Source organism: Clarias gariepinus, chromosome 1 (genome assembly GCF_024256425.1).
Source record: "Clarias gariepinus isolate MV-2021 ecotype Netherlands chromosome 1, CGAR_prim_01v2, whole genome shotgun sequence".
NCBI classification, from domain to species: Eukaryota; Metazoa; Chordata; class Actinopteri; order Siluriformes; family Clariidae; genus Clarias; species Clarias gariepinus.
Window position 1 is genome coordinate 49209722 of NC_071100.1, and position 27654 is coordinate 49237375.

General features: G+C 37.3%; 1 protein-coding gene across 2 annotated transcripts; it reads right to left on the reverse strand.

The window, feature by feature from the left end:
• Positions 1-2804: 2804 nt before the first annotated feature.
• dipk2aa (divergent protein kinase domain 2Aa) lies at positions 2805-27654 on the reverse strand. Of its 2 annotated transcripts, none has more exons than XM_053495620.1 (4): positions 27355-27654; positions 17995-18897; positions 10733-11036; positions 2805-4868 (listed from the first exon to the last, which is right to left on the reverse strand). In XM_053495620.1, the coding sequence occupies exons 2-4, from the start codon at positions 18646-18648 to the stop codon at positions 4528-4530; spliced, it is 1299 nt and encodes a 432-aa protein (XP_053351595.1). In that variant the 5' UTR covers positions 18649-18897; positions 27355-27654; the 3' UTR covers positions 2805-4527. The 2 variants fall into 2 exon arrangements, with proteins under 2 accessions (XP_053351595.1, XP_053351603.1); XM_053495628.1 differs by having other exon boundaries at positions 27273-27654.

Below are 27654 nucleotides of genomic sequence, written 5' to 3' on the forward strand. Positions count from 1 at the left end.
ACCTTAAGTGATTTGTGAAGACGTGTCCTCATACAGTATAATTAACCTTATTCTTATGTAGTTGACCTAAGTTTCTGTTGATTTGTTTTGCCAAGTACGCCTTCAAGGAACATTTTTAATTAAACAGTTTTCTTGAATCAATGGTTCACTTTGTTGTTGCTGTTGTTTTATCCAACAAAACCAATGAATTAACAATAAACAACGTTTAAAGAGAAACATCTGGATGTACTGTATAACAAAATGAACAAAAAGCATAGAAGCAGGGGAAATGGTAGCTTGGAAGGTTAAGTCTCCGAGTTACTGATTAAAAGGTTGGTGGTTCAAGCCACATTAGCTTCCGCTTGCCTTGGGCACGGCCTTTAACCCCGCCTGTTACAGGGGCAGAAAACCAATTTCACTGTGCACCAAAATAAAAGCTTAACCTAAAAATAACCAACAATCCTGATCGCAAGAAGAGAGTGTATACGTAAGCATGAGGTAGCACTTCAGTCACCAGGTTGTGGGCGGCAACAGCATGGTATGTTGAGAAATGGAATGCTAGCCTCGGGCACGTTTCTTTCCACAAGCTCCAGGATCTAGAGTTACAGTACAATCCATCTGTTTTGCTTAACTGAACGTTCAACTTGACCCCATGTTTTTACACTAACAAGCTTTAAGATCCACTGAGAAACTGTAGTAGCCAATGTGTAAATGTTCAGAAGGCTAACTAACCCTTTTAAGCACTGCAAAACTGTTAAGTTGATGTTACACGCTACACTTACACTCGACAAAGTCACAAACTGCTACGAGCTTTATTTCAGACTAATTCGCATTAAAAAATTTTTTTTTTATAAATGTGAAGGATGAAATATCAGTTGCTTGGATTTGTTTGTTTTTTTTGTACTTTTCTACAGATGAGGATTAGGGCCACCATAACGTTCTTACTTACTTTTTTTCCCCCTCACAATAATGACTTTAAATTTACAAGTATGGGAACCTGAAAGAAACCAGATTTAGTGAAAGTGATTCTTAGGTTGGTTCCTTTTAGGCCAGAATTCTGAGGGATTACATTTCAAATGTTATTACATAGTTTTTTAATTGCTTGCTGCTTAAACTGTAAACGCCTATGCCTCAGATTTACAAAAATGTTAGCATTCGCTAGAGCAAGTTACTGAATTTGAAAGCTCAATATTCCTACATATCGGTGCTAGTGCGAATCATTTAAACATTATCTACAGTAATAATACCCAATAACCCGGTGTTATGTGATTTCTAAGCATCAGTAAGTTTTAAAGTAATTTGTAAAACGACTGAATTCTGTGCGTCTGTGATTTCGTCATTCGCGCAGAACTCATAAAACTCGTGATAATGAGTCCTAATGAGGATGGGTAAAAAAAAAAAATACAACCATTTAAAAAGTACAAACACTAAAAACAAAACAAGGCTTTGGTACAATATAAAAATGTTTTTTGCTACAATATTTAAAAAATGCAAAATGCTCTCAGCCTAAGGTTATTGAGACTCAGATATTTGCGCTGGACGTGTACAGTATTTATTATTTTTTAACATTTAAACATTATGATTTAAACTGTTCCTCCAACATTATTATTTATAAGCTAGTGAGTCACATGACATGGCCAGATTATTATTATTTTTTTATCTTGGAGCAGTCTGCCCACTCCTTCCCGGAATCCAAGACACCTTTAAGTGTCTAAATAAGCCTGGGGTAAACTGATAGGTCTGTCTAAAAGCATCAGAACCCACAAACGGGCTTGTGGAGGAAAAGCACTTTAAAAACTCACGACTGCAAACGAAGGCAAATAGTGCAGAGCGCTGCGGATTTAACATTCCAAACGTTTACAAGAATCCCACTTGTAATAATGTTATAATAAAAAAGTCAGAACTAAGGATTTCAGGTCCTGCCTAGTCCTCATTTTGATTATTATTATTATTATTATTATTATTATTTTTTTTTTTACTTCAGTAACACTTCTCTGCTTACATGCTTCTTCATCACAGTGGAGAGATGTGGCCTCTATATTTAGACGACTCAGGTCAACGTGATTAGCCTCACGCCGTCATGCTGATCTTCATCACCACGGAGGCTCTTGGCTTCACTTCAGGTGCGCAGATTAATATCAACGACCTCACCTCCTTGCATACTTTGAATTCCACACTGCTGAAGTCAAGTTTTCATTCCGGTGCATTAACCTGGTCGGTTTCGTACAATATATTTACCTTCCACACACACACACACACACACACACACACATCCGAAGTGCAGAAAATTGTATAACCAAGTGGAGAGAGGGCTTTGATACTTTTACACACTTCATCTTTTGATTCCTTCCCCACCTTTTTTTTCTCCTCAGTCACAGGGTGTGCGTGTTGGCTGGACTCCAGCGGAAAGGAAATCTATATTAAGTGCATACACATAGACACAGTCTTGTGTTACTGCTCTTGTGGGGACCGAGAATGATTTCTCTGAAATAAATGAAAAAAAAAAAGTGTAACGCATTCTGTTATAGGAAAATAATAAATTTCTGACTAAAAGGTGTGATCCAACATGAAGCAAAGGCGATTAGTTACCTGCCGTAACGCCGCACATCCCGAACTCTTCACTTCCTTTTGTACCTCTGAGATAAATTAAATTTTTTCATTTAAATGTCTAATTATGTCCTAGCCAGCCTCACTTAAAAAAAAAAAGTTTTTTATAACACACGCAGGTTTACCAGGAAACATGAAAAAAATTTAATAAAACACGATCCGTCCAATCAGGACAGAGATTTCAACATTTGTGAACGATGAATAGATGCAAAAAAATAAATAAATAAACGTGTAGATTTGCCTTTAATAATATTCTTTAATGTTCTTATTGAGTTGTAAAGACTGAAGGCACAGTAAGACCACATTTACGGAGTAGCCTTGAAGGACACCGAGGAAATGCTCGAAATGAGGCCTTGAAACAATGTGAGCCAGGAGCTGAACAATCTCACACACACACACACACAGGGTGTTTAGAGACAGAACACAACATTAGAACATGTAGTGCAACAAGTCACCTCATTATGATGATGTTGTTTTTAGTTTCATAGTGCGAGTGTTACTTGATTTCATTTAACAAAAAAAAAAAGAATTAAAAATCTGAATTGCGTTGGGTTTGTTTGAATACACAGTTAGGACCTGGAGAACAAAAAATTACTTATTATAATGCAAAATTTCTTTGGTATTTCCTTTCGCGATCCACTCTGCTGTTTTAACCTCAGTTGTGTTCTGTCTCATTTAAAAATATTTCGGATTCACATGGACACCACGCATTACAGATTTTTGCCTTAAGAAATGTAAATTTTGCCTCGGCATACGAAGCATTTTCGGCTTACAAGTGAGCCATTCAAAAGTGGAAAGCCGATCGATGTGAGTTACATGGTTTTACTACTTTGTGTTTTTTTTATAAGGATGTAGCATCAGAGGTCTCAGGAATGCTAGCAAGAAGAAATCTGAGCCGCTTTCAGTTTGGGTTTAAAGCAGTCGGTGCCAAGAGGAATCATAAATTAATCTTAAGTGAGGTTTAATGTCATGTTTTTTCTAAATGTCTTGATTGTTTTTATATGTGAAAATATAATTGTGGTGTTGAAAATTGGTAATATTGGTAATATGTCTGGGTGGCTGGAACGGAGTATCTGCATTTACATTATTTCCTATGGAACAATGTGTTTCGCAATAGGAAGAACTCGCCTCCTGAAATTTTCGTATACTGTGGTACGGCTGTACTAAACGTTCGCTAGCGGGAGTTAATGAATTTAAAAGTTCAATATTTCTATATCGGATAATTATACATGATTTATATCAATATCCAATAACTCGGTGTTATGTGATTTCTATAGCAGCAGCAAGTTTTTAAGTCCTTTGTAAACGATTGATTTCAGTGTGTGTCTGTGATTAGTATCTCAGTTTCGTCATTCCGCAAAACTCGTAGGCTTCTAATAATGAGTCCTAATAAGGATGGGTAAAAATAAAAACCTTATAAAAAAAAAAAAAAACCCGACAGGGGTTCACAAGACATCACAAGATCACACGCACATGCACACACACACACTCACACACACATACTAAAAACAAAACAAGGCCTTGTATGGAAAACCCAGGCTCTGCTATGGGGTCGTTCCTCTGCATGAGCCCCTATAAATTAAACATAAACCTCATTAGAGGATTGTGATCAGAGGCCAGATGGAGCAAGTGGGCCTCGCACACCCCCATTACCGCTAACAAGCCTCCTGTATTAGCATCAGCACAACACACACACACACACACACACACACTTCCTCAGCTCTTCACCCAGTGCTCTCAGCCAGGCCCATTTGCAAAACTCCTTTAATTAGCATCTGTCAAAGCTACAGCATTCAGCAGGCAGCAATTCCCCAAAAAACAAAACAAAAAAGCAAAGTAAACCCATGATAACGAAATGTCTCCAAGTTCCGCCGCTTCAACGAGGCCGAGTTCGTATCCCTGGTGTCCTTGTGGCGGTATGAGTCCGCCTTTCGCCGAGTACTACCTCTTAGTGCTAGCTTGCTCCGTTAGCTGTGTGAGATACTCGCGCAGTTCCTTGGCTGCCTGGAAGCGTCCGTAGCGTATCTGAGGCCTGGCGCATTCGTCCAGCAGCGCCGCGAGATGTCCGGCCCGGACCACGTCGGAGGGCGGGTCGTGGAGGAGGCCGCCAGTGGTGCCACGCCACGCGGCGAAGCGGGACAGCAAGTTCTGGCAGATGGCGTAGTAGTTGTGGTCGACGGTGACGCGTGAACATAAGATGTCTTTGGAGAACGAGAGGCAGGCTTCTTTATCGCATTCTTCGTAGCGGCTCTCGTACCAAATGTCGTAGTTTTCCGGCTTGTCTGGAAAGAGCAAGAAAGGTAAAATGAGTATATATGTGTAAATAAATGTACACTAGCTAGAGGTAGCTAATAAGGTATTAGATGCATTTTGGAAAAAAACAAAACGATATACACTAACGGATTTCAGCGAGACCAGACTGCTTTTGCGCCATTTCTTTTTTACTCACAATAAGGCTGGTTTAACTCCTTAATACAAATGACAATTCAATTTTGACAATGACAATTCGCCTCCGGAGCGGAATCATATGATGAGGTGCCGCCGTATACGCTGAATATACCGTATACTGTGCTTAACTGTATCAAAAGTGCCTTTCATTCTTCTGTTTTGAGTGAAATCGTTCTAAATAATATTTAATATACATTTAATAAAAAATTTAAATAATTTTATATATATTTTATCTAAATTTCAATAAATACATAATATATTTTATAGGAAATGTCAATAACATTGAACAAAATTTCAATAATATTTAATATATATTAAATTTAAAAAATCTATTTAACATACATTTTATAAAAAATTATGATAAAAAACATTTTATACAAAATTGCAATAATATTTAATATAATTGTATATAAAATTTGAAATATTCATAATATATTAATACATATTGTAACAAAATGCCTAATATTTTATACAAAATTTCAATAACATTTAATATATATTGTATACAAACATTTTAATATTTAATATGTATTTTTTTACAAAGTCTAAATAATATGTAAATTATTATTTAGTATATATAAATAATTATAAGTAATTATAAGTAATATAAATTTAATACAAAATTTGTATATTTAGTATAAATTTAATACATATTTTCAATAATAATGTGTCATATATATTTAGTCCAAAATGCAATAATATTTAATATATATTTTTACAAAATTTCACCTTAAGTACACTATGTTGAAGATCTGCTGTACTTAACATTTGCTAGTGGACGTTATTGAATTCGAAAGGTCAATATTCCTACATATCGGTGCTGGTGCGATTCAATTAAACGTTATCTACAGTATCGATACCCAATAACAGTGTTATGTGATTTCTAAAGCAGCAGAAAGTTTTACAGTAAATTGTAAAAAGATTGAATTCAGTGTGTGTCTGTGATATGAAATAGTTCCAGTTGCAACGTTTAGGCTACTAATGCTACTAAGCCCAGCCACTTCACCAAGCTCATGTCAAATCCACCCACAAACAAATCAAATCATCTTCAGTCTGAATGTCACAGAAAGACAAAGAAACTAATTCTCCTTGGCCATCCATTTATTTTTTATTTGTATCAAGCAAATAAAACAGGATGTAAACAATCTGGTTAAGCTGAGAGGAAATAGTGCGGATCTTTAGACATAATGACTTTAGACATCATAACTTCAACAGGTAGCATGTCGATGGACGTGAGGCCTGGCTAGTTTGACGAGTGATGACGATGGAAAGATGATAATTCATTGCGAGTGCTATATGTGTTCAAACGGAGACGGCGAGTGAAGGAGATCCACTTTCCTTGTCATCTGACACGACTCGATCGCACGCCAATAACTAATTACAGAGAATGAAGTCACTATCGCCCTCCGGGGAGCCAATTATCAGCTGAACCAGCCAGTCCAATGCCAAGTGCGCGCACACACACAAACACACAAAAACATACACACACATTTGAACTAGGAATTAAATTCCAAGCTTAACTCTTTCCCTCTCTCTTTAAGGCAGCACAGAAACAGGCCGAGAAGTCATTGACCCACTTAACTGTGACATCAAAGGGTTGATAACATTACACAAGAACGTACTCAGAACAAGGCATGTGCTGCCCTTTTATATCTCCTTTTAAATCATATGAGTTATGGCACAAAAATAAGTACGTAAATAAGATAATATGCAGGTGTAAGTAAGTACAAAAGGAAATATATAAATAAGTTAATAAGGTATTAAGCAAGTATAAGTAAGTAAATCAGGAAATTCGTAAGTATAGGAAAGTAAATCACGAAAGACAGTGGGGGCAAAAAAGTATTTATTCAGCCACCAATTGTGCAAGTTCAAAAAAAGATCAGAGGCCTGTAATTTTTATCATAGGTATACCTCAACTTTGAGAAATAAAATAAGAAAAGAAATTTCAGAAATTCACATTGTAGGATTTTTTAAGAATTTATTGGTAAATTATGGTGGAAAATAAGTGTTTGGTCAATAACAAAATTTTACCTTAATACTTTGTAATATACCCTTAGTTGGCAATGACGGAGGTCAAACGTTTTCTGTAAGTCTTCACAAGGTATTCACACACTGTCGCTGGTATTTTGGCTTGTTTCTCCATGCAGATCTCTTCTAGAGCAGTGATGTTTTGGGGCTGTCGCTGGGCAACACAGCCTTTCAACTCCCTTCAAAGATTTTCTATGGGGTTGAGATCTGGAGACTGGCTAGGCCACTCCAGGACCTTAAAATGCTTCCACTTCTTTGTTGCCCGGGTGGTATGTTTGGGATCATTGTCATGCTGAAAGACCCAGCCACATTTCATCTTCAATGCCCTTGCTGATGGAAGGAGGTTTTCACTTAGAATCTCACGATACATGGCCCCATTCATTCTTTACACGGATCAGTCGTGTTGGTCCCTTTGCAGAAAAACAGCCCCAAAGCGTGATGTTTCCACCCCCATGCTTCACAGTAGGTATGGTGTTCTTTAGACGCAACTCAGCATTCTTTCTCTTATGAACATGACAAGTTGAGTTTTTACCAAAAAGTTCTCTTTTGGTTCCATCTGACCATATGACATTTTACCAATACTCTTCTGGATCATCCAAATGCTCTCTAGCGAACTTTAGAAGGGCCTGGACATGGACTGTCTTAAGCAGGGGGACACGTCTGGCACTGCAGGATTTGAGTCCCTGGAGGCGCACTGTGATGGTAGCCTTTGTTACTTCGGTCCCAGCTCTCTACAGGTCATTCACTAGGTCCTACTGTGTGGTTCTGGGATTTTTGCTTACAGTTTTTGTGATTATTTTGACCCCACCAGGTGAGATATGCAAGTATAAGTTAGTAAATAAAGAAATATGTAAGTATAAGTTAATAAATAAGAAAATGTGTAAGTACAAGTTAGTAAATCAGAAAATATGTAAGCATAAGTTAGTAAATGAGGAAATATGAGAGTAAGTAAATAAGGAAATATACAATTAAACATTTTACAGTTATGAACTTGTTCTCTAAATATCATAAAATTGTAATAAAAGAAAGAATAAGTTACAGATTCTGCACAGCTGCCCTACTGAATTATAGTGTTAATTAGTTACTGTAACTTGATCAGTGACTCATCCTTATATTAACTGATTATATTAAATAATTGTTTGTTGCAGTCCTCAGTATGCCAGTTAAAGGTTTATGTAACATTGTCATTTTTTTAATTATCTTTTTTTTTTTTTTTTTATTGTCGCACCTGGTATCAATAAAGTGTGACACAGGAATGAATTACAGAGCTAATTACTACTGCTCGTGTAACAATGAATCATCGGATGAAACTTCAGCACTGTGACAGGCCTATTCATAAACCAGAATAAAAAATGTTTAGGGGTTTATTGGTATATGAAAATGTAATATTGGCAACATGCGCACACACAAACACACCCACACAGAGTCCATCTGGCAGTGGAGTTGGTACTCTCGGAGCAGCCACGCTGCCTCGCTCCGCTACACACGGCTGTGTGCCAAATCACCGGCTTCCAGCCACAGCAGCAGCAGCCTGGGGCCCTAAGCTCGGCAGCACAGCACTAAAGACACACACGACTTTAAACTGCTGCTTATTTAAACTGCTGCTGGGACATTGTGTTGTTCTGCGTTTAACATTTACCTCACAAAATCAGCATTAACACACTCGATGAAGAACAGAGTTTAACAAATTGGCCTATTCTATAACAACAACAATAAAAATTTTTTTTAAAAATTTCAATTTATATTGAAAATTTTAACAACTATAATTTATAAATATATAAAGAACAAAGCAATAAATTAAACAAACAAACGTCTAAGCAATTAAAAACATAAACCAAATAGATACAAAGTAAGTACGTAACTAAGTAACAATTGTATCCATCTAAAATTATGTATTAAAGAACTGCATGATTAAGCACTATACTAATTAATTAACTAAGCAAATATTTAAGTAAGCAACCACATTTCTGCATGATTTACTAGTTCAGTAACTACTTTAACAGCTAGTAAGTACAGAACTAGCTAAATAATCAATGAAGTATCCAAGTAATTTAAGTAACTAAGCAAATATTTAACTAAGCTAGAAAGTATTTAATTTATTATAGGGCTGAAACGATTCCTCGAGTAATTCGATTAAAAAAATTGATCAAGGCAAAATCTTCTGCCTCGAAACTTCTTTTAATTAATTTTAAAAGCTTGTGTTTTGTTTTTGCGCAATTACTTGTTGACAAGGCGCTTTTGACAAAGTGCACTTCCGGATGCAAGCCGCCAGTAAACACCAATGAAAAAGCGCTTACGTCACCCAAAAAAGCGGAAGGAGACACAAACAATTAGCTGTGTATTGATTTGAGGGAGCGTTCTGTTGCGGGCTGCAAAATGGAAGGGAGTGATAAAAATATTAGCGAGTTAAGAGAAGAAGAAACCAGCAAGAGAAAGCGACAAAAATGGTCATTAAAAGGCTTATAAGTTATGCCTGAGCTGTAGATTTTGAAACTTTATTTCTAAAAGTTTGGTTGCACAACTTAGTGTTTTTGTATAATAATTTATTTCAATGTGTGCCCTAGTTTTTTTGATCCTTAGAGTCATTTGAAATACCTTTTTCCTTATTTAGTTTCTGCATCTGAGAAAAGTTTTTAAAATAAGATTGTATGGTTCTGTAATGCACTTAATTCATTTCAGTCACCTTTAATACTCCTATCTCGCGGTTTCGCAAAGTGGCTGGAAGTCCGTTCATCATGATTTACCGAGAATTTTGGCGCTTTTACGTTTCCATCTTTCCGCGCAAAAAAATGCAACATGTTTAACCCGCCTTAAAAACATGTTTAAATATGTTTAATTTTTTTGCCGGTCCTCGCGGAAGCTTGCAGACCTTGCAGAACTTCGCGGAATGTCGGCGGGCAATCGCTGCGGCTCATGGTGCCTAACACCGCATCTCACAACGAGTCAAACCGCATAGGTAAGACAGGGGTATAAGCTATTCCTTGTATTGAGAATATTGACAATGTTTATTTTTAATAAAATGCTGTATGCATTTAAAAAATAAAAGTTAATTTTTCTAAAAAGAAAACCAGTTAATCTTTGTTTCTCTTTTATGTTTTACATTGCTATTTAATTAAGCAAAAGTACATTTTATCCGATTACTCGATTAATCGATTCAATTTTTGGTAGAATACACGAGAACTAAAATATTCGATAGCTTACTAATTGACTAAGCAACAAATTATGTAAGTAAATCAAGTGACTAATTAAAAAACAATTAAACTAATTAAGTACACTATGTATCTTATCAACTAAGAAAGTAGTTAGGAAACCAGTTAAATGATAAATAACTAATTAACTAAGGAAACATAGTATGTAAATAATTAAGTGACTAAGCAAGTCCATACCCAATTACAGTACATAACTAATTAAGCAAGAAAAAAGTATCTAAGGACCAAATTCATTTTTTTTGGCATATCCAGATTTGGAAATCTGAGGTAGTCTAAACAGCAAGAAAAAGAAATTTAAGTTGCAGCGCTTTAGGATGTCACTGAGGGTCTGTTTTAGCTTCTGTTTCAACAATTAAATAAGTAACTAAACAACAACGAGTCTTAAAGGTAAATAACTACATACATTACAGTTATGAAGTAAGTAATATTGCAGCCAAGTAGCGAGATTGTCGCGCACTCACTCTGCTTGATCAGCCTCTTGTCGGCCACAATGACATTCTCCGCGTCGACGACGATGACTTTCCCGTCCCGTGGGCCGACGGCGAAGTTGTCGAAGCTGACGTCGAGCAGGTACAGGGCGAAGTCGAAGTCGTTGTTGGTGAGCTGCTCAGCGATGTCCATCAGCTGCTTGGCCAAATCCACGCGCTTCTCCCACGGCGCATTGTAGAAGCTCCACAGCTCCTCGCCCACATAGTTCACGGCCACCATGCGGCCACACGCGCCCAGGTACTTGGCGAACGGCCAGCCTTCGTCCGAGGGGAAGCTCTGTCGAGACACAACGTGGCGAGAGTGACATTAGCAGGAGAGCTATAGAGTTTACACATGTTCAGAAATGTCACTTCCACCACAACTGAGAGGTGATGCTAACACTTGCTAACTGCCCCAGTGCGTACCTTATAGTGAAATTATTAAGTTAAAACGTGTGTGTGTGTCTTTTTTTCTTTCATTTAAAGATTACTTTTCAGTCTCACAGACACAATAGGGAGGTGTGTGTGTGTGTGTGTGTGGGTGTGTTTGTGTGTGGGGTCACCAAGCCAGTCGTAAAACTTTTCTCAGGAGCTCCAGGTATCAGATTTTGTCAGTTTCAAGATCGTTAAAAATGAACGAGTGACTATGAAACTTTAATTCGTCTAAATAAAATATTTTGTTCGGAATGTTTTGAAAGAACCTGAGAGGAAAAAAACTAAAAGAAACGATAATTTACATCAACAGTGAAGCCGGAAATAAAAGCACAAGTTCGCCAATCTCAGGACTGAGAGTCAAAAAACAAGAGAGGAAATAAAAAAAATAAAAATAAAAATAAAAAACTTATGAATTATCGTGAAACTAGATGAAAGATTTTTTTTAATTAGATTTTTACAACAAAAAAAAAAAGATTCTGTAGTTTAAAAAAAAATATTAATAATAATCATTATTTATATAAGTACAAGTAGCGGTTTAATGATAAAATAAAAAAAATTAGTTGCAACTCTAAAAAAATAAAAATAAAATGTAAAGTTTGATTTTCTCAGTTTTTCACAAGATCCTTTAACATAAAAAACCTAACTAAAAATAATTACAAACTCTTAGATAACAAATAAATTGAATAAATAAGCTTAAAATAAATAAAAAAAAATATTTTAATGAATGAAAAAAGATATATTTGTTTAAAAAAATGCTAACTAATTTTTAATTAACAATAAAAAATGTTTATTGGTAATTAAGATAAGTAAAATATACAAGTTTACTACTATGTAGCATTTTGTTATAAAAAAAAAACAATATAAAATTTATCCCTAAATGGAAATTAAAAAGAAGAAAAAAATACTTAGAATTAAATTTAAAAAAAAAATCAAGTTTTAATTACCTAAGTAGTTAAAATAATAAAAAAATATTTTATTTTAATGAATAAAAAAATGTAGAATTTTTTTTTATTAATTTCTAGCCAACAATAAAATTCATTAGTAATAAAGTTCATTAGTAAGAAAGGTTTTAAATCTAAGTTTACTACTAAGTAGCATTTTATAATTTTTTTTAATTATATGTATAAAAACCTACCCTTAAAAGGAAATTGAAAAAAAAAAAAGTAGATTCAATTCAAACTTCAAATAACTTTATTCATCCCAGAGGGAAATTAATGCTTTTGCTTTTTTTTATTGCTGCTTATTATTTAATATTTGTATAAAATTGGAACAGTTGAAAAATACCAATTTTTTATTATTAAGTAAGAAAACAAACCCTATAATAAATAATAATGTGTATTAAGTAGCAGTTTAAAAAAAAGTTAATTATTTTGTATAAGTAGATGTTTAAATCTATTTAAAAACTGGAAGTGGTTTTTAGAGCAGAATTTTGTCGTGATAAAAAAACAGAGCTCTGTTTACGTAACCGCTGTGTTCTGTGCAGAACTGCACTTGGTACAGAGAGACGAAGTTATAATGAGAGTTATTTAAATTAATAATTTCTCTTATTAATTACATCGCAGTTCTTCAGTTCCTTAGTATCCAGGTGATTTGGATCAGATTGAAGATGGCTCTTCACTTCAGGACAAACAGGAACGCGTACAAGTCTGGACAGAACAGGTCCCGCAGTGTGTGTGTGCGTGTGAAATATTTCAGATGTTTATGTGACATTCGATTGAGAAGGAACGAGGATGAGAGACGCCGAGTGTGAAACAGTGCATGCTGGAAATGTCAGAAGCACAGCCAGCGTGAGAAACTGAGGTGGGATTGTTCCGGTTTAACACACACACACACACACACACACACACACACACACACACACACACACACACACCAGAGCGTGACCTCACAAACACTCACAAAATGCCTGAAATGTCTGAGATGTGACGTCACCTCACACAGCTTTAGTGTAGAAGTTTGTTTTCTTTTGGTTCTTTATTTAACAGGACAACAAGAGAAATGTAGGTGTGTCCTGGAACAACCCAAAACATATTTTTATATGTTTAAATTATAAAAAGAGAATAAATTAATAATAAATAGGTAAACCTAACAACCTGTCTGTTATGACAAAATATGTATCATTTAGAATATTTATTTTATTTAAATAAAAAATATTTTTATACGTTTAGCACAATTTCACCAAAAAAAATCATACTGTAGAAAAAATTATAATTATATTCATTAATTAAACAACACAAAATTAAATGTTAATAATATAATAAATATTACATATAATAATAATAATAATAATAATATTAACAATAATAATAATAATATGAATTAATATTTTTGGAGGGGAAAAAAGTAAGATTATTTAATAACATAAAATAGAAATGAAAATAAAATAAATATTAAAACAACAACAAAAACAATCTGGAAAAAGAATTATTTAATAAAACTAAATCAACATAAAAATACTTTGTAATTAAAATAGAAATTAAAATAAGAAAAAAAAAAAAAATTTAAACTCTTAGAAAGTACAAAATGGAAAAAGGTAGTAAATAAAAATACTTAGCATGAAGTTGTTTAAATAAAAAATACAATTATTATAATGAAAAAAGAAAAGGATTTAAATGATTTATTAAGTAAATTTTGCTTTATTAAATGTAAAAGGATTAAAAAAAAAGAGTTACAAAGATATAAATGGACATATCTGAGGCTAAAAAGATGTTACGTGTCATTTCTGCATTTGTTAGACAACGCGCGAGTCCAGTGCTCTCACTTAGTCCAATGAGAAATAATGAACTTAATGAAGATCCTTCGCAGCTGGGCTGAGCTCACTCGGCTTCACAGCCTGTGATTAGAGTGACCTTCAAAATGGCACTGAAAACTGGATCATAATAATAAAATAAATAAAAACTCAGCTGGCTATAGAAGTTACGCTCATAACAGACTGACCTTGATGACTAACACACCGCGTGCTGCGTTTCAGTCAGAAGAGCGGATACAGACTGGGCGCGCGGAAATCAGTTTTACGACGCAAAGGTGAAAAGCTGTCAGAAAGACGAGTCATTCCTGAATCACGCCATGTGGGGAGAAAAAAAAAAAAAAACATTGCATTACCTCAAATGGCCACTGAGGGCTCCTCTAATTGTTTATAGCGCTTTATTCTGTATACAGTGTGATTTATTCTGTATTTCAGTGTGAATTAGAAACGGCAATTAACCTAATCTGCAGGTCTTTGGAGTGCAGGAGGAAACTGGAGAACTCAGAGGAAATCCACCAAGCACGGAGAGAACATTCAAACTTCATGCACACAAACCCTGAGGTGGGAATCGAACCGACAGTGCTAACTGCTACTGCCAAAGTGCCGCCAAACAAAAAGAAATAAAAAAAAAGGAAAATAATTATTGGTCTTCACTGTTAGCTTTAATATTTATGACTCTATGGGGGATGGATTTTTATTTTTTTTAATTAATTTTCTTTCTTTATTAAATTTTTTATTTGTTTTTATGTAACTCATCAGTTAACGTTTGACAGATAGCTTTGAGACAGACGTCAAACCCCTAGACATCGCTTTTAGCTAAGCAGCTAACCGGAATCGAAAGTGGAGGCGTGGACGTGTAGCGTATGGACGACCGTGTCCAATCAAACATTAGCTCAGAGAAACATTAGTGCTACTAGAGTAGAGCTGCACAATTCTTGACAAAATGTGAATCAAGATTTCTTTTCATGAGAATTAAGACTATGAGTCTCTCACACGAGTCTCTGTGTTTGTTTTTTGTTTTCTTCCAACAAAAAACATTGCACTTAAAAATGTATTGTTGTCAAAGGGTTTATTCCTCAATCTTAACACACTTCCAGTAAACTTCTCTGTAGCGCTCACTCTGTGTAACGGCTCAAATCAACACGGCAGCTTTAATTATCTAATACTTTAAGTTATAGTCCAATTAAAACTGCACGTGTGTAGTTTTTAGCATGTGTGTGAGAGACATTTACCATATGTTGATAAAAATAACACAGATGCACAATCAACTTATGCCTTGATAAACACAACAACCGGAGAAAATCTAGCATGCGATTTTGTGCGGTGGCCGTAAGTTCGGTTCATCGCAATTCACAGCAAGTTTTGGCGTAACGATTACGTTTCCGATCTAAAATTAAATGTTGAATTTTTTGCGATGCCTAACATCACGTCTCACCGCGTAGGTAAGGTAGGGATGGTAAGTGAGCGTTTAAGCGAACAAAAATAAAAATCAGGGTGCAAAACAGTTTTGGCATGAAAATAACAGCATCCTAACCCAACTACTGATTACTCCTCAGCTTGTTTAGCTCCGCCTCCTTGCTACACGTCATGTGAGAGAAATGAGAAGTGATGGAGTTGTACAGTAGATCTAAATCATTTGATAATCTCTGGCCTGACTGGTACTTTAACAGTGTTTTATGTTGCGCTGTTTAAGGTCAACCAGTGACCTTGACCGATACAGCAGTCCGGGATTGTTGTCAAGTAAATAAGTGAACTCGTGACTGCTGCGTGATCTGAATGCAGGGAAACAAGCGCGAGTGAATTGACGTCATTCAGAAACGAAACTGCGTGTGTGTATGAAATTTAGTTTTTTTTAGATTAATTGTGCAGCTCTGTACTCGAGCGCAGACGGTTTTCCCTCCACGAGAAACTCTTCAGGAATAAAATAACTATTTTTACATACAGTAGCTGCGGCGTAAACAGATGTACATCACCAACTGGTTAGACCCGAGCTCTTTTTACACTAGAGATTATGCAGCACACACACAGACACGTCACGTTACATTTTACACCTTCTAGTGAAATGAAAGCAGGGTTTTTTTGTTTTGTTATTGTTTTTTTTCCCATATATATATGGTGTTTGCGCTCTCACGGTCCCAGGTTGGCAGCGACTCTGTTTGAGCGCCACGGCAACAAGCCGGGGGAAAATAAGAAAATAAGAAGAAAAAAAAGGGAAAAAACAGCCGTGCTGAATTCACCCTCGTTAACACCGACAGATGTAGGGGAACACTGCAGGTCTCCTGTCCATTTTGGGAGTGTTTAAGAAGGTGCCTGGGGCATCGCAACCTCATAATAACCTCATTGCCAGGTGAAGGATGCGAGGCGCGCTAGATTAATGCCTCGATCGACGTGACCCTTGAGGCGCTTGCCTGAGCTATTCTCAGCCTCGCTGAGCAGATGGGCCTCGTTCTCCTCAACAGAGCAAGGAGTAATGTACTCAAATGCCCCCCCTCCCCATTCCTCCTCCTCCTCCTCACCACCACCACAGCACAAAAACGTCGTTCTGGCTAAAAGAATATAATTCTCTGGTTACACTCTCACACACACACACACACGTTTCACTCCTCAGCACAAACCTGCCCTGGCCCCCTTCTTTTCGCTCTAAACTACTCTGCTAATGCAGGGAAGCGAGATTGTTTTCCGACCGCTCGGCTAAAAATATCCCGGCCGCGGCGGCTGGCGAGGAGCAGAGCAACGGCTCCTGTGGTGGGGAAGTAAAAAAAAAAAAAAAAAAAAGAGAGAGAGAGGCAGCCACACCGCCGTACGTCAGAGTCAAACACCGACAGCTTAATATGGAAGCGGAGACGAGGTGACGGGCCGTCCGACAAATTCCAAGAACGTTTTTCAGAGAAGACTACTTCACCTCGGAAGATAAAAAAAAAAAGATAAATTAAAATCGTCATAGGAATGGTTGCTTCAAAAGGCAACGAGCGCTCTCGCCAAACGAGGTATTGAATAAACGGTACATATTTTATTTCGTTTATACAGATAATTAGGTTTGATAGAAAGACACCGTCTCCTGTAGATTCCGATCTATCAGGACAAAACAAAAAAACTAAAACTGACTTGCTGGACAGGAAGGGGACCTCATCAAGTTTATTCAGTTTGTCATAAATGTAAAAAAAATTATAAAAAATTAAAAAAAATCCCTACCAATGTATAAATCACTGTAATGGCTTGAAGCCAATAATGAAAATAATAATAATAATAATAATAATAATTTAAAAAAATGTAAACATAAATTTCAGCACCATTTCTGACGTAGAAACATTTCCACATGGTGATCAGATTCGATCAGATCCTTTGAGCATTTTCGACTGTTTACTTCCAGGAGTTAACATGCTGTGTAAAAGGCAGTGCAACTTGTTTTATTTATTTGGGATTTATTTAAATCTTTTTTTCTCTCTCTCCGTTTTCCCTCGCTGGTTTTCTGCGCTGTCCAGTAGGTGGCGGAATTGTGGCAAACTCAAATGAAGAAAAAGTCAGAAGATGATCTTGCAAAATGCGAGTATTTGTAGAAGGAGCATGTGCTTTAGTATGTTCGAGAAAATCTGTAGTATTTTTTATTTTTTTTGTTAAATGGTTCCCTCAATATTAAGATGAGATTTGTTGTTAACACTTTTTTTGGTGTTGTTTGTCGTCGTCGTCTCTGGAAGCTTACATCAGCAAAACAAACTTGTACGTGCAAACCCACTTGGGAAAAAAGCTCTTTCTGATTCTTTTTTTTTCCTTCACTTAAATTTTCTTAGTGCTGTGCTTTTAAACAACACAAAGCTGCACAAAGAAAACTCGTGGAAATGTTGTATTAAACGTAAGGGAATGTTTACGAATCAAAACAATCAGATTGACCTCTTGTTATTGACCGATTGAATTTTAGACGGTTTAACGTTTTTAAGTTTACGTAAATGATTTAAAAAGTTTTTAAAAAATTAATTACAAACTGATCCAACGGTTCAATTAGCAGAATTGACTCCGCTCCTCGTTTTATTTTATAAAAAAAAACACCAAAAATAAAGAGACAATAAAAAGGACATACCTGCAGCACCAAAGGCTCCGGGTTGAACGCAAGCGTCATCAGTAGCTGCATCCTCTCTGTGTCCTTGAGATTCTTCAAAAGGAAGCTTCCGGAGTCTTTGGTCTCGGCGTACCTCCTGACAACCCTATCGAGGAGTCTCTGTGAGGGGCAGTGCACCAAGTCCGACCAGCCCTCCACCACCTCTGGGGTCAGCAACCTGACGTCCCCGTTGAGCCGGGCGAACTCTGTCTTGTACATGGCTTGGACGAGGTCGCAGCGAGGTTTCCCCGTCGCCCTCTTGCATATCTTCTGGTCGATCTCTGCGAGTTCGGCGTTGGAGCCCAGGCGTTTGAGCACCACCCTGCGTGTGCCTTCCCTGGGCTCGCCGTACTGAGCAAAGTAAACGTTCTTCACGTTAAAGAAGTCCAGAAAGCGTAGCCGCCCCCACGTCTCGAAGGTCACCTGGCCGTTGGTGAACTTGCGGCACCAGCTGGTCCCGAAGCAGGCCGGGCACTTGTTGAGGCCGATGAAGCGGCGGTCAGTGAGCTCATTCCTCTGGAAGGAGGCGAGCAGGTTGTGGGTGTTCATGAGGAAGACCACGAAAAGCGCCGCGATGAAGAGGAACTTGCCGCAGCGGTAGACGCGGGCGAGCTTCAGCGAAAGCAAGCGCAACATGCTGACTAGCAGCGGCACGAGGAGGAGGATGCGCTCGGTTCAGTCTTCCTCAATGCCACAAAAGTTTCAAACTTCTTCTGGTCACATGCTTCATCGTCAACGCTCGTCAGCTATAACGATCCATGCTCGCAGCGAGGCCGCTGATTCACGCCGTCAGCCTTGAGAACCCCCACCCCCATGTCTGATGATCAAGACTGAACTGAGACTAAAACTTCAGCACTGGGCATCCTTCTCAGGAGTCACCTGTACCTAAAAAAGAAAAGAAATCTTGTTTAAGTCTAAACAATTCACAGACAACATTAGATAGGGGCTGCTTCAAGGTTTTATTATTTGCACTAATTGCTATTCCACACAATTGCTTGTGCAGAGGACTAGAGAATAAGAGAGTTTTGACACTCGAAGGGGGCAAGAAAAAAAAGAACGAGAAAGATTAGTCTGTATTTGTTATATCTGAACCAACTGAATCTAAAAGTTTTTAAATATAGTACAGTGAGCCCCTACATATGAACATTCAAGAAACGGATTTTCAAAGATACGAACATGCATTCATTTGATCACATCCAGTGAAAAACAAAAAAAATAAGCGTCGAGGGATAACAATGTGGACACAAGAGAAAATAATTGAGTAGAATAATTGGAGCGAGGTAAAAAGATGGCAGATGTCGCTCGTTTTTTAAAATGTGAATCGCTCGAAAGAATTCTAAAAAACAAGGACACAATTGTGGACCATGTTAGTTTACACAGTGTATAGCCAGTTGTGTTAGCATCCTGTTTGTTGGACTTGCGAACAAATCCGACTTACAAACAACCTCTCGGAACAAACTAGTTGTATGTTGAGGATTCATTGTGTCTGTGTAAATAATATGGAGTACAAGTGTAGCAGAGTTAAGGTGAGATTTAGTACTAGGGCAGCACAATTAATCAAGGAGAATTTTTTTTTTATAAATAAATCACAATCTCGATTCATACACACATCACGTTTCTGAATTTGCTAAATTATACACAAAGTGTAACACAACACAACACTGTTAATTCAATAATCAGGCCGGAGATTAGCAAATGATTCAGCCGTATAACTCCGTCACTTCTCTCGTCTCTCTTCCTCGTGTCCTCTCTCTCATGTCCTTCCACGACACAGTGTGGAATGTAGTTATCATTATAATATTAACTCTCAACGTTTTACGTAACTTTAGCATAGATTAGACATCTTTTTTCTTCTGCACCACACACAGATCATAATCTCCATACTGCTGTTACACTATTAGAAGCTCCGTCCTGAACTTCGTGAAAGTGTAACAAGTCGATCCAAGTTGGCTGCAATTAAAAAAAGTTTGTTCCTCTATGAAATTTTTAAAAGCGCACCAGCTTTTTCATCCGAGTCTGAAACGAACGCAATCCGGGCTGAGTCGGCGCGATACCGAGCCCGTGCTCATCTCGCCTGTGTGATCCTCCGATATTAATTTTAATTGCAAAGCGTAATTGGGAAGATAAAAAAAAAAAAAAGTCTGCCAGGAGCAGCGAATTAGATAAGACTGGTCAGTAGCGTACGTACTGTATGTATCTCGTTCTTGTCCTCCGGTGACGAGGAAATTTAATTAGTCTTTAAAATGATGGGGGAAAAAGATCTTTTGTCGCCACAAAGAGAGTGTACACATCTACCAATTAGTCCTGAGGCAGCTGAACGAGTGACTTTCTAATTGCTTTCAGTCCACCACAAACTATTGATTTAAAAAAATAAAAGTGTCATCGGTTGTCGTATTAAAATAAAGTATGTAATATCAGTCAGTTTTCCAATATCTAATGTAAAGTCTTATGAATATGGACGATATAGTCGCACTGAGACTCAGAAATGACGGCTCGTTTGAGCTCACTACTCAACAGAACATTTTATACATTCACATACACACCGAAAATATGGTATATAATTGTAAATAATGGTATCTGGTGCATTGCAGTGTCTTTGTTTTGTACAATACACGTGAGCTACTTCCACGATTTGTTCGCATCTATGAATGTTTGTAGAACCGTTCGTATCTCCAGAAATCCATAACTCAGGGAATGTTTGTAAGTCAGGGTGTTGTTTGCAAGTTGTTGTTTATTTATCTATTTTCCATAATACTGTGATCTGGCAACCCTGGAAAACAGACCAAGCGAGTGAGCTTGCAAGAGAGAGTTTGGACAAGCGGAAAATATAGCACGTGAAATTGGCAAAAAAATGGCAAAACTATATAATAGACAAAAAAATTTATGAATAAAAATACAGTGGAGGTAAAACTGTATTTTAGACTTTAACAGTTACACGTCATAACTAATCCTCAGTTCATGTGTGAGCCCAAACCGCAGGGAAAGATCTGTACAGATCGGGATCTGTGGGAGATAAATTATCAATTTAATTCAAATCAAATCAATCAATAGCGCTAATGTTTATTGTCAGATTTGTCTCAAAGTAGCTAGACGTTGAGAGCATTAATATAGCTCTTATAAGTATTTAATATGCATTGGAATTGCTGTGTAACGTGTTGATCTTTGCTGCGTAACGTGTTGATCTTTGCTGCCACACTCCGGTCCAGTAGGTGGCGGTATTGCACTTATAACAGCTCATAAAATTTATAAGCAGAAAGAGGAGTGATACTTACGCAAGCGGGTTGCATTTTCTGCAAATATATTTTTTTCAATATTCAAGTTTAATATTTAAAACTAATTCACCAAAAAAAAAAAAAAAAAAAAGAGAATAACTGATTGTTGAGATTGCACGAGCGATTAAATCGTTACAGCTTTACACACAGATCACGGATCGACAAGAGTCCGTTACACAAACGGCCATTATATTTATTTATTTTCTTTTTCTGTTTGTTCTTTTAAACCATTTGGGTTTTATTAACTTGTTTTGCGTCATTCATTCCTTGGGATGTTTTCAGTTATAAAAATGTGCCTTGTGTTACCGTTAATATTTAGAAACGAATCTGTTACTGATTCAAATTTAAATTCTAATTTTATTCGTCATTTGATACATATGACATGCAGTTTAACACTTGTATGACTGTTGACCTACATGGAAAAAAAGTTAGTTTTTCAGTTGAGTAAAACGTGTGAAATTTGCAACCCTGTGTGAAATTTGAACGTATGCATAAAAAACATTAAAAAGCTTACGTACATAGGCAAGGAGAAGGAGACTAAAGCCCTATTCGGACGGGACTAGTTTTCCAAACGACGTTTGAGTTTTTTTTGTCTGTCATTTCATGTATGCATTCGGACGGGTCTAACATCTCCGTGTTTATTATGAAGGTGGGAGAGTATGTGTTTACGTGTGGGCGTTGCACAAGACCACATGTCCAGGATGCGTAGATTCTACATCCATTATTGGTGCGCAAACTTAAATACCGGCGCACTAGAGATAGTACAGTAGTTCACGTTGACCAAAAAATATTTTCGCCAATCACAGACATTCGCATTCGGACGAGATTGGATTTCTCAGAGGACCGCCGAGTTTAATGAAAAACGGTAGGTCATTTGCGCTGGAATTTTTACACAGGTCGTGTGAGAGAAAGACAGACATGGCAGATTCGAACGGGATTAAAATCACAAAGTACGTCTGTGAAACAGAAATTTCTTTAACCACCCCCTGTAAAACTAGGACTTAATTCGTATCTGCTCTGTGTGCGAGTGTGATTGTTGTCCCGGCAGCATAATGCCTCTGTGATCAAACGTTATCGACCGCGGCACTCAATAACCGCAGCAGCTGCAGCGGTTTTGCATTTCCAGGTCCAGCGCGAGACAGTGAATAGGCTCAGCCACTTACAAGGCTGTGTAGATAGATAGACATAGACACACACACAGACACAGAGAGCAGATACGAATTAGTCTCCTCCTCCATACATTTTCCAGGTGCCCTAGGGGATTTAAGCTGAGAAGCGGGCATTAAACCTTCACCATACATTACATTACAATTAGCGAGGATTAGCTCGCAGCTCCTTGTATATCTACAATATCATAAAACTAGCGACATTTTAACGGCACTGTCGACTTTTCTGCTCCTCCTACAATTGATTATTTGAATATTATTATTATTATTATTAATATTAATATTACAACAACACAAGTGTTTAAGCGTCAGCCTCCTACACCACGTCCTTGTTTTTACTTAACACAGGGTAAAAGAACCTACACAAGGACACGGTAGAACTAATAACCTCGACAGTAATTATCTGTGTGCTCAATTTCAAATCAACAACAAAACAAGAAGTCAACGAAAATACGCTGCATTTCTCGCTTAGATGAGGTAACGGCATGAAAAAAATTATAAATTATTGCATGTATTAGCATAACACTCTTCTCATTTAAAGGCGAGCGAAGAAGACAAGTTTCATTATTTTTACATAACTGCGTACTTACGCAGACACCTTTTTTTCCTTCTGAGAGATAAATTTAGAAAATGCCAAGCCAGGCCTTATTGCCTACTTTCGTCTCTGAGAGTTTTTTTTATTATTTTTTTTTTTATTAAAGTGTTGTTCCGGGTGATCCTGAACGACTGAGTACGAAAAACACCGTAAATAACAACCTCGTGCTAATTCATCATCCATGTGCTTTTTTTCCTTTCTTTTTCATTTTTTTTTTATTGTTAAAAAAATTAAAAAGTCCTGAACAAAATGTTACTCAGAATGCCTGAAGGGTGGAAAGTGAAGAGGTGGAAGTGCCGCGCTGACTTTATCAAACTGTAAGGTGTACATTCATCAAAACTATTTTTTTTTATTTCGATTTCACGTTTATGTTAAGAGTTTAAGGTTTAGTGTTGATGCATTTTCTTTTGAAGCATTCCGACGGCGTGCGAAAGGCCACGTCCCCTTTACTGTATCTAAACAAGCATGAAAGTGTGCTGTAGATAAGAAAAGTGAAACGTAAAGTGAAGGTAAGTTTTATTTCAAACCAGTTCCCCCCCTCACATTAGCAATTACAAACAATATTACACTTTTTTCCCCCCTGCGTAAAACTTTAAGCAGAGTGCTAGTTTGAGGGACAAATGCTGGTCCTTTTGCTATTTGATAAACAGAAGTAAAAAGTAGAAGTTTGGCTGTAGAAGTTTCACCAGAACAGTAAGTGATGCTGTGATACGTATTAACACTGCGGTAGACGTCACGGTTATGTTTCTCTCGCTCTGTCTCGGACGCAGGGTTCACTCGTAAGTCAGGACGAATCTGAAAGCCAAATGAACTAATGTAAATCTTTGGCATGGAGACTGAATTCCGACTCTGCGGCGTGTTTGGATTTCTGAAAAGGAGGGGTAGACGGAGGTGGGAGGTGGGATGTGTCGTGGGGGTGAAAATCCAGAGCTCCTTCCGACAGGCGCCGCTTATGCAAACAAAACGCAAACGTGTGTACGTGCCTCACGCCATGCTGACTGACGCGACGCAGGAGGGAAAACTGAGACGCGCCTGGAAAAGGAGCGGAGTCTCTGCCGTGTTTCCATAAATCAAACCTCTGGGTTGTGGCTAACGACTGCGAGGGCTTTTGTAGGATAATTAAAGGAGTGAAGCAAAAATAATTGCTGTGAACGGTGTGGAACGCTTTAGTCCTGGTTTATAAATATGGAAGGGATGCTAATTAGTAAGGGTAGTTGTATAGACGTGTTTTTAACTTCAGCTTTAAAATGAATTATTACGGCATACGCGACATAACTCAAACTCAACCCAACTTAGTACTTTTTTTTACTGTACTTTTACTGTTATCACTTCATCATCGATTTTATCACTTGTGCCGTTCTCCTACAACCGGGGCATTAAAATAAAATAATATAACAAAAAATAATGTTACAACAATGTTTTCAAAAGGAACCTACTCTTGCAGCTCTTTTCCAAAACAACAATAAAAAAAATCCCCAGGGAAGAGTCATGTCAATCAAGCATGCTAATTTAAATATTAAGCCACGCCCAGGTCCAGAAGCTTTGTCAGATGCGGTGTGCGTTTCCACAAAAGCTTACGGGTCGTAAACCTAAAACAATGAAGAACTTTAAGTGCCGTGCTTCAGCCTTTTGTAAAATCAAATCTTTTAGCGTATTTACACAGACCAAAGACAAAAGAAAATAAAGAGCCTTTATTGCTGGTCATTCAACGTGCGCAGCTGCGCAAACACTGATTTAATAAACATGCGTGTCTTCGTCAAGCGGCGAAAGAGATCGTTTTGCTCGTATTGTTGTCTTTTTTTCCCTCGTTTCCATTATGCGATTCGTGACTGGAGGTTGTGACTCGTGAATTTTGACAAACCAACCGAACACTTCTCCTGCGTAGAGGATTTAAGTAAAACTAAAAATTCAACTAACTGATTTAGTGACTTAAACGACTTGATTCATTTAAATAACTGGAATTTGGCTCTTGAAAGATTTACAACAAATTCTTTTTTCTGGGAAAAGTCAACCATCCTGACATTTAACATCATGATATACAGTATAACATCCTGACATACAGTATTTCATTCTGACATAGAGTACAACATCCTGATATTTAACATCCTAACATACAGTAGTTCATCCTGACATACCGTACAACTTCCTGATATACAGTATAACGTCTTGATATTTAACATCCTGACATACATTATTTCATTTTGACATACAGTATAACGTCCTGATATTTAACATCCTGACATACAGTATAACGTCTTGATATTTAACGTCCTGACATATAGTATAATGTCCTGACATACAGTATAACGTCTTGATATTTAACATCCTGACATACAGTATAACGTCTTGATATTTAACGTCCTGACATACAGTATAACGTCTTGATATTTAACGTCCTGACATACAGTATAATGTCCTGACATACAGTATAACGTCTTGATATTTAACGTCCTGACATACAGTATAACGTCTTGATATTTAACGTCCTGACATACAGTATAACGTCTTGATATTTAACGTCTTGATATTTAACGTCCTGATATTTAACATCTTGACCTACAGTATAACATTCTGATATACTACATGTTATTAGTTTTTCGTCTGCTCCTATCGAGGTGGTCCACTGTGGCAACCACTGTTCTGCATAACTTGCCACAGATTTTACCCCCAGTGCCCTGTGTGACGCAACCCTCACATTTTATCTGTGTTTGGGACTGTCCTAATGTACAGTATAACGACCTGTACAACAGTATAACATCCTGATATTTAACGCCCTGATATACAGTATAATGTTCTGATAAACAATGTCCTGATATAAACAATATCCTGATATCAGGACATTGATAACGATGTCCTGATATACAGTATAATATCCTGATATATGGTATGTTACAAGTTCCTCGTCTGTTTCTATCAAGGTGGTCCGCTGTGGCGACCCCTGTTCTGACCATCTTGGTTTTACGCCCAGTGCCCTTTGTGACGCAACCCTCACATTTTTATCTGTTTGTGACTGTCCTGATGAACAGTTTAACATCCTGACATTTAACGTCCCGAGACACAGTCCAGCGCCCTGAGACACAGTCCAGCGCCCTGAGACACAGTCCAGCGCCCTGAGACACAGTCCAGCGCCCTGAGACACTTAATGTCTCCATTTGTAACATCCTGATATGCAGTATAATGTCTTGATATACATTAAAAAAAAGTTTTAAAACACTTAAGGGGACAAAAAAAATTTGGACTCGAATCAGGTTCAATGTTCAGGACAGGATGAGGAAACAGTATAACGTCCTTATATTAAATGTCCTAATATAAAACGCCCTAAAGTGCAGTATAACGTCCTGATATTTAACATCCTGAGACACAGTCTAACCCTTTGTATACCTTTGTATGTGACGCAACCCTCACATTTTATCTGTGTTTGGGACTGTCCTAATGTACTGTACCCAGTCCAGGCCAGGCCATGTACAGTATAACGTCCTGTCCAACAGTACAACGTCCTGATATACAGTATAATATCCTGATATACAGTATGTTATTAGTTTTTCCTCTGCTCCTATCGAGGTGGTCCTTTGCGACGCAACCCTCACATTTTATCTGTTTTTGCGACTGTCCTGATAAACAGTTTAACATCCTGACATTTAACGTCCCGAGACACAGCACAGCGCCCCGAGACACAGCACAGCGCCCAGAGACACATAACGTCTCCATTTGTAACATCCTGATATACAGTATAATGTCTTGACATACAATTAAAAAAGTTTTCAAACACTTCAGGGAAAAAAACATTTTTGGACTTAAATCAGGTTCAAGGTTTAAATGTTCAGGACAGGATGAGGAAATCCTTTTGCTCTATAATAAATAGGTTTTATATTTATGTTTAGTTTGTCCAGGCTTAGGTTGAGATATTATTTTAGTCACGAATATTTTTGTTTATAAATTGTTATAAATATTATTATGAAGTTTAAATAAAAAAATAACAAGCAAATGATATTCATGATACAAATTAATTAAATAAGAATTAAAGTGCAACTTGTGCAAGAGTAGAAATAACCACAGGACAATATTATATTAATATATACAGTTAAAGAATAAACAGTATTAAGTGGAAAATAAAAAAACCTGCTGCCTCATTAGCACACAAGCTAACACTCTCATTACACTCAGCGTAAAAAAGTTACCCAAAAGTTAAAGTATAATCATTCCCCGCAGTCGGGTTGAGATCCCTACCTGTAGAACTTCACCTTCCGCTTTTATTTTCCTTTTTTCCACAATAATGAAGCGATAATAAAGTGAAATAAACGCGACCTACACAGTAAACGACTCCGCAGGCGATTCCTCAGCGACTCTCCTCTCATCGCCGCGCTCACTCGCTCCCTCGCGCCGCGCTCGCGCTTTATCCGTTCCCCCGCACTTTATCTCCGGCTCGCGGCTTACAGCGAAAATCCTGTTTTATTCCTTTGGAGAGAGTAAAAAACACATATCTTTCTCCCGGACTTAAACTCCGACTGCGATTTTCTCTCCCCTGAATGTGACTCAGAGTTCCGCGGGATTTAAAACAAATGCTCCGACTCCGTCCGGCTGCTCAGCGCTTGCGAGTCACGACACCACG